The sequence below is a fragment of the Sinocyclocheilus rhinocerous genome, unplaced genomic scaffold, assembly GCF_001515625.1.
Source record: "Sinocyclocheilus rhinocerous isolate Xijiao unplaced genomic scaffold, SAMN03320098_v1.1 scaffold603, whole genome shotgun sequence".
Taxonomy (NCBI): Eukaryota; Metazoa; Chordata; class Actinopteri; order Cypriniformes; family Cyprinidae; genus Sinocyclocheilus; species Sinocyclocheilus rhinocerous.
The window spans coordinates 2,573,271-2,588,390 of NW_015656630.1; the positions used below are offsets into that span (position 1 = coordinate 2,573,271).

The following is a 15,120-nucleotide window of genomic DNA, read 5'->3' on the forward strand; positions in this document are numbered from 1 at the left end:
ATTAAACCCCCCCCCCCCAAATGTCTTTATTCAGAGGTCCTGAAAGAATAGTCACTGGAGCCGCTAAGGGGAATCAGAACCACAATTGATAATTCCTTGCAGTTCCCAACGCTAGTTAGCATCGAGGGTTACCACGGACACAAGCAGGGTAGGTTGGATAAAACTGAATTTGTTTTCCTTCATTTAGATTACTCTCATTTGCTCAATCTACAAACTAATTAACACTGTCGAAAGTAATGAAATGGGAAGAACAAAAACATAAAAAATACATTAACAGAAATAAGTAAAATGATAAATGTGCCATTTCTGGTTGTTAGTCATTTGTGGTAATGACGGCAAGAAATCCTTAAATCAACGTGGGCAGAGAGAAGTCTGAACCAGAAAGCTCAGGTCACTCCGGCCGGTAACATCCTGTCTCTTCTTACATCTCACGATGATGTCATGTCTCATCCAGTGAAATAACTCCGGTGAACTGTGGACCTGAAGCCTCAAGCTGGCACAGGGTGATAATGTCAGAGATGGTTTGGAGACATCGCCCGAAATGTGATAATGAGAGTCGAGACGAGATTGTAACCAAGCAACGGATATGTGTAACACACAAGAGGATGTGGAGAGTTTGTGATTGAGTTAATTTAGATGCACAGTCGCATTGGCTGTCTTAGTCCTACTGTCTTCGGCCTGAACCACAATGCTCTGAGCAACACACCAACGCACAGCTGGAGTCCCTCTGCGGGGGTTAACACATGAAAACACAAACTGCTGTAATGTGGATGTGCGTGTTAAGTGTGTATAAGTTTGGCATTGTGCGTCTAGGGTAAGTGAGCAGTTTATCATGGCATACACAGTACTTCAAAAGGCCGGGCAGAGAGACTCCCGCGCACCGCTGAGGGGCTTTTCTTTGACCGCTTAACTTTGACCTCCAACCTCTTGGAAATCTCAGAAGAGTCTCCATCTGAAACAGTTGATCATCCGTCTACACCTCCTCCACATGTGATTCCTGCTGCTCACATAAAAATGTTTAAAAAAACCTCAAAAACAAACAACCGGTTGCTGAGGAGCTGCAATAGGAAGCTGATGAAGTGGAAGGAATGGAAACTGTTTCTTTGATGCTTAATAAATAAATCAGATGGAGGTCCGAGTTCAGAAAAGACAAACATTTACAATCAGATGAACTTAGAAAAACAAAATAAAGAGGGGCGAATTCACTAAACAGTTGCGCTATTTTTACGCCTGGTACACTCGGTGTCTCATTCACTAGCCACACGCAATCCAGTTTAACAAGTGCTTTTTGCGATGGAATAGTGTTAAAAAAATTTCAGTGAACTATTCAATATTTTTTTTTCGTTTTCCGCGCAAACACGCCTCCTTTCTATGCAAATTAGTCATTTTAGAATGCACAAACATTCTATAATAGATCCAACTAAGCTTGATTCTGCCAACTACACTAAAAATTTTAGATTGTTCCAAAGCGCAAGGAATATTGAATTCGGTGTCTTCATCAGATTCTGTCAAAAGACATCCGGTATTCAAAACCGCCTAAAAAGACGCAATTGAGCTAATATTTAAAAAAGATGATTGTGTAAAATGTCTAGTGACAATGGAAGCGTTAATTCATCAAATGATGATCAAATAATGAAAAAAGCTTTTGAAATGGAAACATATCTAGTCAAAACCGTTTTTGGCATTTTAAAGTGTCAGTCCATTTTCTGGATCTTAGCGATACTGTACAGTCCCAGTAAAGTACGCCAGATTGCGCCAGTCCGCAGGTGGCGAATTGGGGCGTGAAGATGGTGTTTTGATCTTTTGGGCACGTTTTTTTTGTTAGTGAATGGACCACTAAAACAATGCATGTGCAAATAAACGATGCAATCAGCCAGTGCACTTTCTTAGTGAATTTCCCCCCTGAGGGTAAAAATGTAAGAAGTACTTATATTATTTATACATGTATTCTTTTTTTTACATCACTCTCTACTGTTTGGTTTTGAGGATAAGCACAATAACTCAATTTCAACCATCAGAATGGACGTATAAACTCATCTCCAACAAGCGTGTGACGTACATTCACTTGCACCTGAGTACATGTGAAATCCGTGATCCGCCCGCCTCAGACACACACACACACACACACTTGTAAATACATGCAAACACGCTGCTATGACATAAAAGCTTGATTTACCACTTTCCTAGAACTCAACTTCACATCCAAGTTCTAGTATCATGTATAGGCTCTTAAATATAGAGTCACTTGGACACACAGCACATGTGTGTGAGGTACCATCAGTTCTGGATGGGTTGTCTGCGTGTTCGCTGATCTCATACTTTGTAATAAATATTGGCTGGACTCTGAGGAGGCATCTCTTGAACGATGTAGACGGGGTGTCCGTAATCGCCGCTGACTTTTTCGTAATGGGGGCAGTACGCCGAGTCAGAGGTCCGCAGGGGAATGATGATATCACTGGGCTCTGAGCCAATATTGTTGCCCCCGCCGGCCCCCATAGCTGCCCCGCAGGAGCTGCCTCTCTTTGGGGTAAGAGAGGAGAGCGTAAGGGCAGGATGGTGAGTTTCGGAGTGCTTGGCTTTCCGTCGCCGGTAACACACGACAGCGATCACTACAGCGATCAGGAGGATGAAGGCTCCCCCGGCACCGCCGGCGATTAGGGCGATGTTAGAGACAGACACGGCCCCGCTGTCTCCCCTCTCACCGGCCTCACCTTCATCACCTGCTTTAGAGCCACTTTCTGTATCTGAAACAGAAAAGAGCTGATAAATCAACGACCCGACTTCTGAAGCTCACTTGCTTTTTGGCTTTATCTTCTACGACAAACACCCTGACAGTATTTAGATTAGATTCGATTTAATCCATAACTAGCTTTGATTTCAGCCGGCTTGAGTTCAAATATGCCTCGTATTTGGCTTTAACACTGCCAATTCCTCAAATGTTTACCTTATGGAGATCAACCAGTGCAGACTAAGCCTCCAAGAAAAAATAAATAAATTACAAAACGCACTAGACAGTGCGTTAACATGACAACAGATGCATATGCATATGGCATCATGGCTAATATGTAAATGCAGTTGAAAGAAGACCCCACTGGGATTTTCATAATAAAAATTGTTTACTTGGCATCTTTCTGAGCCTGGGTTAACATTCTATTTTAGTGCTATTTTAGTTATTTATATACTGTTGCAATATTTATTATTATTTTGAATAAGCTTTTATTATTTTCAGTTTTGGTCATTTTGACATGCTTTTTATTTTATTTAGCTTTAATACAAAATTATTTCAGTAGAGATTTAGAGAAGTTTATTATTAAATTTGTTTTATTTTAGTAATAGTTTAGTTATTTAGTAATTTTTTAGTAAAAATTTTTCATCTAATATTTATGTTTTATTTCAACTTAATTTCAATTAACAAAAATGGCTTTTTAATAGTTAGTTTTAGTTAATTTACAAACACGCAATTCGCGTATCGTAGCTGTAGTTGTCACAAGTCTTTTAAAACACTACAAAAATAAAGACAAAAATTAAAAAAGGATAACGCAGAGAACCATTAAGTATCGTTCAACTGTTTCCCTCAGGCACTAAAACAAAACAGCGTAAAAAAATGTGTAACTGGAAAAGTCCTTGAATATTTCATGGGTGCGTGCTACTCATGACATACAGAACTGTTATGCTCACAGGGACCCAGGTTTGAGTCTGACTTGGGTCATGTACCTAACCCATTTCCCTTCTCTCTCCCTCCACTTTCCTGTCAACTGTCCACTGTCCGATACAGTAAAGGAAAAAAGCCAATAAAAATAAACAATAAAAAAATTAATATTTAATGAAGCAACCATTATTTCGTTCAAGATTGGCTGTCTGTTGCTAAACATTTTTGCTGTTTCACTCTGGGTTAGTACCTCTTCCAGGGCAAGGATTCATAATCCAGGTGCAGTGCTAACATCTTTTCAAAATTACAAAAGTGAAACGCTGCTTAACGCAGGATTAAAAGTGGCCTTAATCCAGGGTTAAAAAAAAACAGATGTTAAACCAGGGTTAAGCTCATAAGCGAATGTGAAAGTGTCCCGCATTATTTCTAACTCGTACCTGGGATTCTGTTGCTGGGACGGCCTGGATCAGGTTTGGGTTTTGGGGGAAGGCCATATGCGGCTATGAAAGCAAAAAAGTGATTATATGTTATACTCTATTTTATATGTTCTATAAAAACACTATTATGAACAGGAGCAAGTGTTTGCTTGTATTGACACAATGTTTATTGTTTTTTGAGTGCTTAGGTTCATTAATTGATGTGGTTTTGGAGGTGATGATGATACTCACTCTGTCCCACTTTGAGAACCAGCTTCATCCCTCGCGTCACACAAACGCCTCCTCTCATGCTGTCGATCCCTTCTTTTGTACCGTCAGAGGTAGCTTTGGAAAAAAGATGAAAAAACATAATATCAATGTCAAGGTTTTTTCAGCATTTCCATTGGTGTGAAACGACGGCCCACTGGAACTCTGTGGCTTAGCAACAAAACACTGGTTTATGACTCTCCATTACTTCACAGCAATGTGCAGCCACTAACTCATATAAAGGAAAAGCAAGCATAACTGGCAATTTTTATGAATACAGAACACACTGGTGTCCCATTACTTCTTTAATTATTTATCAGAGGCACAAATCCATATTCTTGTTGTGACAACTATGAGACATTCTTGACAGACTAATATAACCTAACCTAGCATGAAATGTAGAGTTCTTTTTAAACAAATCACATTTCTGTCCCCCCCCCCCCCAAAACTGTAATTTTAGCAGGTCTCATCTATCAAACCATTAAAATGATACAAGTTTTGATATAATCTGTTCAAGTGACATTTGTTTCATTGTAGTAAGTCAAGTTAGGTTTATTTGTACAGTGTTTTAAACAATACACATTATTTCAAAGTAGCTTTTCAGACTGGATTACTATATCATGAATGTATCATAATTGTGATGTAAAATGGTTAGTTCAAAATCTTGTACCACAAGCTAATTTTCTTTGAAAGCTACTCCATAATTTTTTTACTAAAATGTAATTTTAAAACTGGTAATTAAAAAAATTCTAAAAGCAACATTTAGCTGATTTCCATGTTTCGCACACAATCCTAATACCACATGGCTTTCCCGCGAAACCCTAGAAGTAATATCATTTGATTCCCTTCTGCAGCATGAGGGGAAATAAAAAAACTCAATCCATTTTCTTAATTTTGAGTGCATTCATTAAGCTCAACCTTTATAAACAACTTTGTTTTTGATAATTGGTTAATGCCCGATTATACAAAACAAAATCTCACAAATCAGGGTAGTCCCATTTTTTGTAACAGGGTTGGAAGCTTCACAAATCTTCTAAGTTGAACAGAAAATAAAGAGCTCATGTTATATTTAGTTTGACCTCCTGCAGCTGACGATCAACATCTTCTGAAGGCTCAGTGCTGCTTTCACTCACCATTTGTTGAAAAAATGACTTCATGTAATGAATGTCATGCCCTTTTTTTACTGAGTTGTTTACTTTCTAATTAATTTAAATTAATGGCAGTTTAATGAAGTAAAATTTTAAATGAGTTTTATTCAGTCATTATCACTTTTGTTGCAAAATATAAGTAAACCATATGGTTGCCAATTAATTAAAAATGTTAACTGAATGAACTGCATTAAATGCTGATAAATTAATCGAATCAATGAAAATAAATTAAAAATCAATTAATTATATGAAATATCAATGTTTGCAGAGAAAAACCTCCAAAATGAAGATTGTGTCAGTAAATCATTAAACAGACAAACACAAAAAGTTGCTTTGGAGGTCAATATTTCCATATCAATGAACATATTTCTTTGAGTTTGTCATTGCGACTGAGGTGGTCGTCCACACAGGATGTGTTCCTGTATGCCAGCGCACTTCTTGCCTATTTAGTACTTGCCTCTCTCCAGGCTGCTTTGTATAGGAAACTGTCTCTCAGGAATAACAAGAGACTCGACCGCAACTATGTTGCCTTTTAACCATGTATACAATCATCCCTCAGCGCGCACACACACACACAGTCTCTGAAACACACAGTCATTGCATCTTCCAGCCTTCACGTTACTAAATATTTCATAGGTGAGGCGCCTCTCTGCAAAACTTGGTACTTCATCCATGTAAGTCTGAATAACTCGGCATCCAGGCACTGAATACTGCATTCAAACAATGTTCGAGCTCCATCCCCATGGTACAAAGAGCTTCATATTCAAACTTATTTTCCTTTCCAAATATAAAGGCAGTTCATGAGGACGATATTGAATTCCTCATTGCAGAAACACTTTGTATTCGATCCATTCAATATTTTATTGAACCCCTGAATGACACACCGTAGTTAATCCGCGGCGCTCACGTTACAAAGACTTTTTTTCCCATCCAAAATATCTCGATTATTACGTTCTTAGGAAAACATTACGGCAGACGGCCGAGGAGCACATGACGAAGAGGGGTGCCAGCAAACATTCAATAGCTTTTCTGCTTGAGGGTAACAGATTTATTTTAATGTGAAACTTGATAACAAGGAACTGAGGCTGGGCTCCGCATTTGCCAGTTGGCTAATGAATTTGAAGTTTATGTTCAAAGCACTTTTGTGCAATGATGTTTGCCACAGATTTAGGATATTTTCTGAATTCAATACAAATTAAGCTCTATGGACAGAATCCGTGACATGCTTTCAGTTACCACCCAAATTCAATTAGAGAAAAAAATTAATGAATTGTGTTTACGACAATGCACTTGCAATGAAAGCCCAAGGCACTTATATTAATACTTATAATCTAACTTCTCTATAAAAATGTGTTTGATTTGAGCTATAAAGAATCTAAATAATCCTTTTAAATGAAGCGAGGCTGATGAACCTCTTGTTTTGTGTTACGGTCTGTAAAATATTTAAAAATGTTTCTTATGCTCAACAAGGCTGCATTTGTTTGCTCAAAAATACAGTAACAACAGTAATATTGTGAATTATTATTACATTTTTAAAAAACTGTTTTCTATGTGAATATATTTTAAAATGTAATTTATTCCTGTGATGCAAAGCTGAATTTTCAGCATCATTTCTCCAGTCTTCAGTGTCACACGATCCTTCAGAAATCATTTGTATATGCCGGTTTGCAGCTCAAGAAATATTTCTCTTAATTATCAATGGTAAAAACAGTAGAGCTGCTTAACATTATGTGCATGTTCAGAATTCTTTGATGAATAGAAATCTAAATAACAGCATTTATTGGGAATAGAAATCTTTTGTTACATTAGAATGCCTTAACTGTCACTTTTGATGAATTGAATGCATCGGTGATGAATAGAAGCATTAATTATTAAAAACATCTTTCTGATCTTAAACTTTTGAATGGTAGTGTACTTCTTGTCTATGTGGTCTTTATGGTATAATTGGGCATACAAGTATACATGAGTGAAAAAAATTAATGTAACTTTGAACAGACAAGGTTAGTAACGTTAGTAAGGTTAGTAACATTTAACATATAGAAATGATCAAATCTTGTGGCTATACTTTTGAAAAAGTGTATTTTGAATAGATTTTTTTGTTGTTGTAATATTTGAATCTATTCTGGTAGACTGCCTTGCTCCACAGACCTCCATTATAAGTGCACTACTGAAAACACAATGATTTTCTGTGGCAATCGACAGCACGACACAGGTGCTGTCCATGGAGCTCGACTTGAATTAAACCCAGAAAACTTCTTTAAAATTCATGGATTACAAAACTTTGCAATTCACCTCAAAAAGGTCAAAAACATTACAACAAATGTATGTTAAAATCAAGAACAATGATGAAACCCTTGGATTTCATCCAAAGAGCCTCTTACAATAAAGCCAAATATTACATTTACCCAAAACGGACTTAAATAAAGAATAATCTTTAGAGAATACACACAACGTATAAAAGATTCACCCCCTCACATGTAAACACACAGAAATACACACAAACACACACTCATGGACCGAATCCAAAAACATGACCTTTTTAGTGCTCACGGCAGTCATTAGTCAACACACTGGAGGTGTTGAAAAAAAATGATTCATCACCTAATGGCTCTCATTGTGTTCCTCACCTCCCTCGCTCTCTCTTTTCTCCCTCTAGGGATGCAGAGATGTTGAGTAAAGGTGTAAAAGCTGAACTTGATCAGCAGAGAGAGGAACAGAGAGTGTCATGATACCAAAATGTCAGTAGTCGAGGTTTCATGATTCTTGATGCCAATTTTGATACCACATCAAAAACTAATATGCTAATGAACAAAACACTTTACTTAGAAAGCAAAATAAATATATAATTATTAATGAAAAAGGCATGTAGCTTTTACATATTTATCAATTAAAGGATTACTTCACTTCCAAATTAAAAATGTCCTGATCATTTACTCACCCCCATGTCATCCAAGATGACATTCTTGTCTTTCTTTCTTCGGTTTCTTCAGAAATTAAGGTTTTTGAGGAAAACATTCCAGGATTTTTCTCCATATAGTGGACTTCAATGGGACCCAAACTGCAGTTTTAAATGCAGCTTCAAAGGGCTCTACACGACCCCAGCCGAGGAATAAGGGCCTTATCTAGTGAAACAATCAGTCATTTTCTAAAATAAAAAAAAATTATATACTTTTTAACCACAAATGCAAAATAAAAAAGATACAAATCTGCATTGAAACTGCAATTAGGACCTTCAACCCATTGGTCCCCATTGGAGTCCACTATATTGAGAAAAATCCTGGAATGTTTTCCTCAATTTCTTTAATTTCTTTTTGACTGAAGAAAGAAAGACATGAACATCTTGGATGACATGGTGGTGAGTAAATTATCAGGAAATTTATATATCAGGAAACATATTCAAATAAAAAGCAATAGAACAAAACCAGAACAAATATAGAAATGAATAAGTATTTGATGTTTGATGTCAAGTAATCATCTAAAAATGACAAAAATATACAAATAAATAAATTAAATATATACCCAAAGTATGTTCAGGTTGACTAGTTTATTAGATTTTTATATGTATTTATATTTTATTCATGATTTAATTCATATTTATTTCACAAAAACATTTGAATGTGAGCATCTGAAAGTAGCTGTAAGACTGAGCTATAAATACATTGAGTCTGCTGCAGTTTATCATTGACTTTTTACCAAAGTACCTGCATTTCTGACATCCCTAGAAGGAACTACGAGAAAAAAAAAAAAGAGGAAGAGGGTGAGCGGAAAGGTGAGTGGGCGTAGAAAAACAGTAGTCTGGAAGGTTCTTATGATGGTTGTGGTAGACAAGAGGCCGTGGGTTTAAAAGGAAGATGAAAAGCAGACATGACACACACTGCAGTGCAGACTTTACAGTCTACATGTTCTCTCAAGCAGTCGAAAAATCACTGACGAGAGAGAACAACGGATGACTTCGGTAATTGAGACGATGATCTGCGGTGATGTACAGAGAAGCATGTCTGGAACTGAAATGAAGGAAAAAAACATTTTGAAATGACCCTCATACTGACCCACTCCGCCCCCTCCCAAAATTCCACTGCACCCTAGAAGTAATATCATTTGATTCCCTTCTGCAGCATGAGGGGAAATAAAAAAACTCAATCCATTTTCTTAATTTTGAGTGCATTCATTAAGCTCAACCTTTATAAACAACTTTGTTTTTGATAATTGGTTAATGCCCGATTATACAAAACAAAATCTCACAAATCAGGGTAGTCCCATTTTTTGTAACAGGGTTGGAAGCTTCACAAATCTTCTAAGTTGAACAGAAAATAAAGAGCTCATGTTATATTTAGTTTGACCTCCTGCAGCTGACGATCAACATCTTCTGAAGGCTCAGTGCTGCTTTCACTCACCATTTGTTGAAAAAATGACTTCATGTAATGAATGTCATGCCCTTTTTTTACTGAGTTGTTTACTTTCTAATTAATTTAAATTAATGGCAGTTTAATGAAGTAAAATTTTAAATGAGTTTTATTCAGTCATTATCACTTTTGTTGCAAAATATAAGTAAACCATATGGTTGCCAATTAATTAAAAATGTTAACTGAATGAACTGCATTAAATGCTGATAAATTAATCGAATCAATGAAAATAAATTAAAAATCAATTAATTATATGAAATATCAATGTTTGCAGAGAAAAACCTCCAAAATGAAGATTGTGTCAGTAAATCATTAAACAGACAAACACAAAAAGTTGCTTTGGAGGTCAATATTTCCATATCAATGAACATATTTCTTTGAGTTTGTCATTGCGACTGAGGTGGTCGTCCACACAGGATGTGTTCCTGTATGCCAGCGCACTTCTTGCCTATTTAGTACTTGCCTCTCTCCAGGCTGCTTTGTATAGGAAACTGTCTCTCAGGAATAACAAGAGACTCGACCGCAACTATGTTGCCTTTTAACCATGTATACAATCATCCCTCAGCGCGCACACACACACACAGTCTCTGAAACACACAGTCATTGCATCTTCCAGCCTTCACGTTACTAAATATTTCATAGGTGAGGCGCCTCTCTGCAAAACTTGGTACTTCATCCATGTAAGTCTGAATAACTCGGCATCCAGGCACTGAATACTGCATTCAAACAATGTTCGAGCTCCATCCCCATGGTACAAAGAGCTTCATATTCAAACTTATTTTCCTTTCCAAATATAAAGGCAGTTCATGAGGACGATATTGAATTCCTCATTGCAGAAACACTTTGTATTCGATCCATTCAATATTTTATTGAACCCCTGAATGACACACCGTAGTTAATCCGCGGCGCTCACGTTACAAAGACTTTTTTTCCCATCCAAAATATCTCGATTATTACGTTCTTAGGAAAACATTACGGCAGACGGCCGAGGAGCACATGACGAAGAGGGGTGCCAGCAAACATTCAATAGCTTTTCTGCTTGAGGGTAACAGATTTATTTTAATGTGAAACTTGATAACAAGGAACTGAGGCTGGGCTCCGCATTTGCCAGTTGGCTAATGAATTTGAAGTTTATGTTCAAAGCACTTTTGTGCAATGATGTTTGCCACAGATTTAGGATATTTTCTGAATTCAATACAAATTAAGCTCTATGGACAGAATCCGTGACATGCTTTCAGTTACCACCCAAATTCAATTAGAGAAAAAAATTAATGAATTGTGTTTACGACAATGCACTTGCAATGAAAGCCCAAGGCACTTATATTAATACTTATAATCTAACTTCTCTATAAAAATGTGTTTGATTTGAGCTATAAAGAATCTAAATAATCCTTTTAAATGAAGCGAGGCTGATGAACCTCTTGTTTTGTGTTACGGTCTGTAAAATATTTAAAAATGTTTCTTATGCTCAACAAGGCTGCATTTGTTTGCTCAAAAATACAGTAACAACAGTAATATTGTGAATTATTATTACATTTTTAAAAAACTGTTTTCTATGTGAATATATTTTAAAATGTAATTTATTCCTGTGATGCAAAGCTGAATTTTCAGCATCATTTCTCCAGTCTTCAGTGTCACACGATCCTTCAGAAATCATTTGTATATGCCGGTTTGCAGCTCAAGAAATATTTCTCTTAATTATCAATGGTAAAAACAGTAGAGCTGCTTAACATTATGTGCATGTTCAGAATTCTTTGATGAATAGAAATCTAAATAACAGCATTTATTGGGAATAGAAATCTTTTGTTACATTAGAATGCCTTAACTGTCACTTTTGATGAATTGAATGCATCGGTGATGAATAGAAGCATTAATTATTAAAAACATCTTTCTGATCTTAAACTTTTGAATGGTAGTGTACTTCTTGTCTATGTGGTCTTTATGGTATAATTGGGCATACAAGTATACATGAGTGAAAAAAATTAATGTAACTTTGAACAGACAAGGTTAGTAACGTTAGTAAGGTTAGTAACATTTAACATATAGAAATGATCAAATCTTGTGGCTATACTTTTGAAAAAGTGTATTTTGAATAGATTTTTTTGTTGTTGTAATATTTGAATCTATTCTGGTAGACTGCCTTGCTCCACAGACCTCCATTATAAGTGCACTACTGAAAACACAATGATTTTCTGTGGCAATCGACAGCACGACACAGGTGCTGTCCATGGAGCTCGACTTGAATTAAACCCAGAAAACTTCTTTAAAATTCATGGATTACAAAACTTTGCAATTCACCTCAAAAAGGTCAAAAACATTACAACAAATGTATGTTAAAATCAAGAACAATGATGAAACCCTTGGATTTCATCCAAAGAGCCTCTTACAATAAAGCCAAATATTACATTTACCCAAAACGGACTTAAATAAAGAATAATCTTTAGAGAATACACACAACGTATAAAAGATTCACCCCCTCACATGTAAACACACAGAAATACACACAAACACACACTCATGGACCGAATCCAAAAACATGACCTTTTTAGTGCTCACGGCAGTCATTAGTCAACACACTGGAGGTGTTGAAAAAAAATGATTCATCACCTAATGGCTCTCATTGTGTTCCTCACCTCCCTCGCTCTCTCTTTTCTCCCTCTAGGGATGCAGAGATGTTGAGTAAAGGTGTAAAAGCTGAACTTGATCAGCAGAGAGAGGAACAGAGAGTGTCATGATACCAAAATGTCAGTAGTCGAGGTTTCATGATTCTTGATGCCAATTTTGATACCACATCAAAAACTAATATGCTAATGAACAAAACACTTTACTTAGAAAGCAAAATAAATATATAATTATTAATGAAAAAGGCATGTAGCTTTTACATATTTATCAATTAAAGGATTACTTCACTTCCAAATTAAAAATGTCCTGATCATTTACTCACCCCCATGTCATCCAAGATGACATTCTTGTCTTTCTTTCTTCGGTTTCTTCAGAAATTAAGGTTTTTGAAGAAAACATTCCAGGATTTTTCTCCATATAGTGGACTTCAATGGGACCCAAACTGCAGTTTTAAATGCAGCTTCAAAGGGCTCTACACGACCCCAGCCGAGGAATAAGGGCCTTATCTAGTGAAACAATCAGTCATTTTCTAAAATAAAAAAAAATTATATACTTTTTAACCACAAATGCAAAATAAAAAAGATACAAATCTGCATTGAAACTGCAATTAGGACCTTCAACCCATTGGTCCCCATTGGAGTCCACTATATTGAGAAAAATCCTGGAATGTTTTCCTCAATTTCTTTAATTTCTTTTTGACTGAAGAAAGAAAGACATGAACATCTTGGATGACATGGTGGTGAGTAAATTATCAGGAAATTTATATATCAGGAAACATATTCAAATAAAAAGCAATAGAACAAAACCAGAACAAATATAGAAATGAATAAGTATTTGATGTTTGATGTCAAGTAATCATCTAAAAATGACAAAAATATACAAATAAATAAATTAAATATATACCCAAAGTATGTTCAGGTTGACTAGTTTATTAGATTTTTATATGTATTTATATTTTATTCATGATTTAATTCATATTTATTTCACAAAAACATTTGAATGTGAGCATCTGAAAGTAGCTGTAAGACTGAGCTATAAATACATTGAGTCTGCTGCAGTTTATCATTGACTTTTTACCAAAGTACCTGCATTTCTGACATCCCTAGAAGGAACTACGAGAAAAAAAAAAAAGAGGAAGAGGGTGAGCGGAAAGGTGAGTGGGCGTAGAAAAACAGTAGTCTGGAAGGTTCTTATGATGGTTGTGGTAGACAAGAGGCCGTGGGTTTAAAAGGAAGATGAAAAGCAGACATGACACACACTGCAGTGCAGACTTTACAGTCTACATGTTCTCTCGAGCAGTCGAAAAATCACAGACGAGAGAGAACAACGGATGACTTCGGTAATTGAGATGATGATCTGCGGTGATGTACAGAAAAGCATGTCTGGAACTGAGATGAAGGGAAAAAAACTGGCAACATTTTGAAACGGCCCACATACTGACACGCTCCGCCCCTCTCCCAAAATTCCCCAGCCCCCTAAACAACCCCCACCTGACAAAAGGAGATTGACCCACGATGACCAGCGATGGGAGCAACAACAGCTCGAAAAGATGGTTTTAACCCCCGACAAATAAGGCCAGCGGCCAAGTCAACCTTTTCAGCCCACTAGGAATTAGCACAATCTGTTTGGGCTGCACAAACCCAGAGTAATTTTCCCTAAGTAAACTCAAGTTCCTGCTGGCAAGAGGGCCTCCATGACCTCATTATCCTGCAGCTGTGCCAGGGCAGGCCTAAAGGGGGCAGCACGCAATATGAGACACACTGGGTGTGTGTGAGAGATTATATGAGAACACATTCTTCCAATGACAGAAAATATCTCAGACAAAACCAAGCCAGAGCGGGACTGTTCAAGGACACCTCGGGAAATCACTTTAAATGTAGCTCAGTGTAACATAGGGACATATAATGATCTGAAAGTATGGGAATCTCATTATGAACCTTTTAATATGCCTTATGAATATTAATTAAGTGATGTAATACTGGCCACCCGATTTGCTGAAACTGTAACATTTTTCGAAGTTGTAAACAAAACAAAACAAAACTATTGTTTCTTTACAAGAGAATACTATTTTAGTTTTTAGGGTTTAGAGCTATTTAATTCCAAAGTTTGGAATTCCTAGTTCTGGAATTAACTCTAGAATCGATTATTCACTGTTTCTGATTCTTTTTTTCTTTTTTTTAAAGATTGGAGTTGCTGTGACTACGTTAGGGCTCCACAATTAATCAAATTTCTAATCGTGATTACAATTATGGATGCCACAATTACGTAATCGTTCGAAGCGGCAATTAATCGTTCAAAGTCCACTTATGTTATTCTGCGTGCTTAAGATGTGTTTTTTTCTTTCTACATGTTATCTTAAGGGTTTTTCCATTGTTTTAATTTTAGTTTTAGTATAACATTAAATTATAAAAAAGTTAAAATATGAATGGTATTATAAAGAAGAAACCAATCTGATGTATAGTTGACATTTGAGGCTTAATACTATAAAAAAAAGCACTAAAAGTTTTTCAGTTAGTGTTTTCAGCTTGTTTATTTTCATATAAAAATACGGCATGCAGTTGCATCAAACAATGGTATAAACATCATTCAATGTAAATTGTGATAATCGTAATTAA

At 36.2% G+C, this 15,120-nt stretch overlaps 1 protein-coding gene across 2 annotated transcripts in view; it reads right to left on the minus strand.

The window, feature by feature from the left end:
• Positions 1-979: 979 nt before the first annotated feature.
• LOC107720690 (ephrin-B3-like) overlaps positions 980-15,120 on the minus strand; it is a 41,934-nt gene continuing 27,793 nt past the window's right edge. Inside the window, exons 4-7 of one of the 2 annotated variants that reach the window (XM_016528486.1) lie at positions 4,318-4,410; positions 4,087-4,149; positions 2,276-2,744; positions 980-1,000 (exon numbers count right to left, since the gene is read on the minus strand). In XM_016528486.1, the coding sequence (XP_016383972.1) occupies positions 2,314-2,744; positions 4,087-4,149; positions 4,318-4,410 (587 nt within the window). In that variant the 3' untranslated portion in view covers positions 980-1,000; positions 2,276-2,313. Of the gene's footprint in view, positions 1,001-1,201; positions 2,745-4,086; positions 4,150-4,317; positions 4,411-15,120 lie in introns of those variants that run through there. The other variant, XM_016528485.1, reaches the window with a different exon arrangement.